Here is a 1,105-nt window from a genome sequence, read left to right as displayed (position 1 = left end):
ATCCCAGCTACTCAGGAGGCTGAGGCAGGAGAATTGCCTGAACCCAGGAGGCGGAGGTTGCGGTGAGCCGAGATCGCGCCATTGCACTCCAGCCTGGGTAACAAGAGCGAAATTCCATCTCAAAAAAAAAAATAAATAAATAAAAAATAAACATCTGATAGGGCAGTTACGGGAATTAGGTGAGATACACAGCGCACTTAGCATTGGGCCTAGAACATAGTAAGTGCTCTATCTATGGCTACCATTATTCATATTTTATTATTGTAATTCCTCCAGTTATGTAAGGCAACATTTGTGACCCTTTCCAGAGGGAGGGCTTGGGGCTCAAATTGGCCCTGCAGGGGAGGAGTTCAGAGGAGGGAGGCTGTATATGGAGGACTTGGGGAAGGCTTCCTGGAGGGGCTGACGTTGGCCTCAGTGCCTTGCAGGATGGGAACCAACAGAGGTGAGGGAGAGGGTAGTTTGAGCAGAGGCACAGAGTTCAGTCTGTTTCCCTCTTTGTCCTGGAAGGGTCCTCCTTAGCGGGCCTAATGTTCTCTGGGTCTTATAACCCTCACTCCAAGAAAAGGCATATGCTAGAAGCTCAAAGAAGGCAGTGCTGCTCATTCAGGCCTTCACACTGATGCAGGTTTCTCCTCTTTCCAGTACCTGATGCCCTTTCTCCTCAACCAGTGTGGCTCTCTTCTCTATTACCTCACCTTGGCATCGACAGGTGGGTCCTGGCTTGGAACTGTTCTGCTTCGTGTTCGAGGCCACCTGTAAGAGTGATTTGTTGGGTGGAGCTTGAAACACCTCATTCCCATCAGTGAGAGAGGGCTGACTAGCCTTAGTTCCCTCCTAGTGTCCTCTTCTCTGAACAAGAAGGGCACAGTGGGCTGGTTCTGAGTATGGTGCTAGGCACTGGGGTTGGTTTGAAGCCTGGCAGTCTTGTGTGACAGCGGACGAAGAGGGAAGGTTCATTCTGCTGTGCCAAGTGCTGGCTTTCACACTCTTGGTTCCACTGTGTGCTACCTGCCTGACCATGAGCAAGTTCCTCATTTGAGCTTTGGTTTTTTTGTTTTTTTTTTTTTTTTTTTTTTTTTTTTTTTTTTTTTTTTTTTTTTTT

General features: G+C 48.1%; 1 protein-coding gene across 3 annotated transcripts in view; it reads left to right on the top strand.

The window, feature by feature from the left end:
* Positions 1-73: 73 nt before the first annotated feature.
* TMEM234 (transmembrane protein 234) overlaps positions 74-1,105 on the top strand; it is a 7,168-nt gene continuing 6,136 nt past the window's right edge. Inside the window, exon 1 of one of the 3 annotated variants that reach the window (XR_005200126.1) lies at positions 74-712. Coding sequence is in view for 2 of the 3 variants with exons in the window: in XM_017527920.2 (XP_017383409.1) it covers positions 652-712 (61 nt within the window). In the remaining variant the exon portion in view is untranslated. The remainder of the gene's footprint in view (positions 713-1,105) is intronic. The other 2 variants (XM_017527920.2, XM_037738257.1) reach the window with 2 other exon arrangements.

This window comes from Cebus imitator, unplaced genomic scaffold (genome assembly GCF_001604975.1).
Source record: "Cebus imitator isolate Cc_AM_T3 unplaced genomic scaffold, Cebus_imitator-1.0 Scaffold51, whole genome shotgun sequence".
Taxonomy (NCBI): Eukaryota; Metazoa; Chordata; class Mammalia; order Primates; family Cebidae; genus Cebus; species Cebus imitator.
This window is presented reverse-complemented; position numbering and strand designations above follow the sequence as displayed.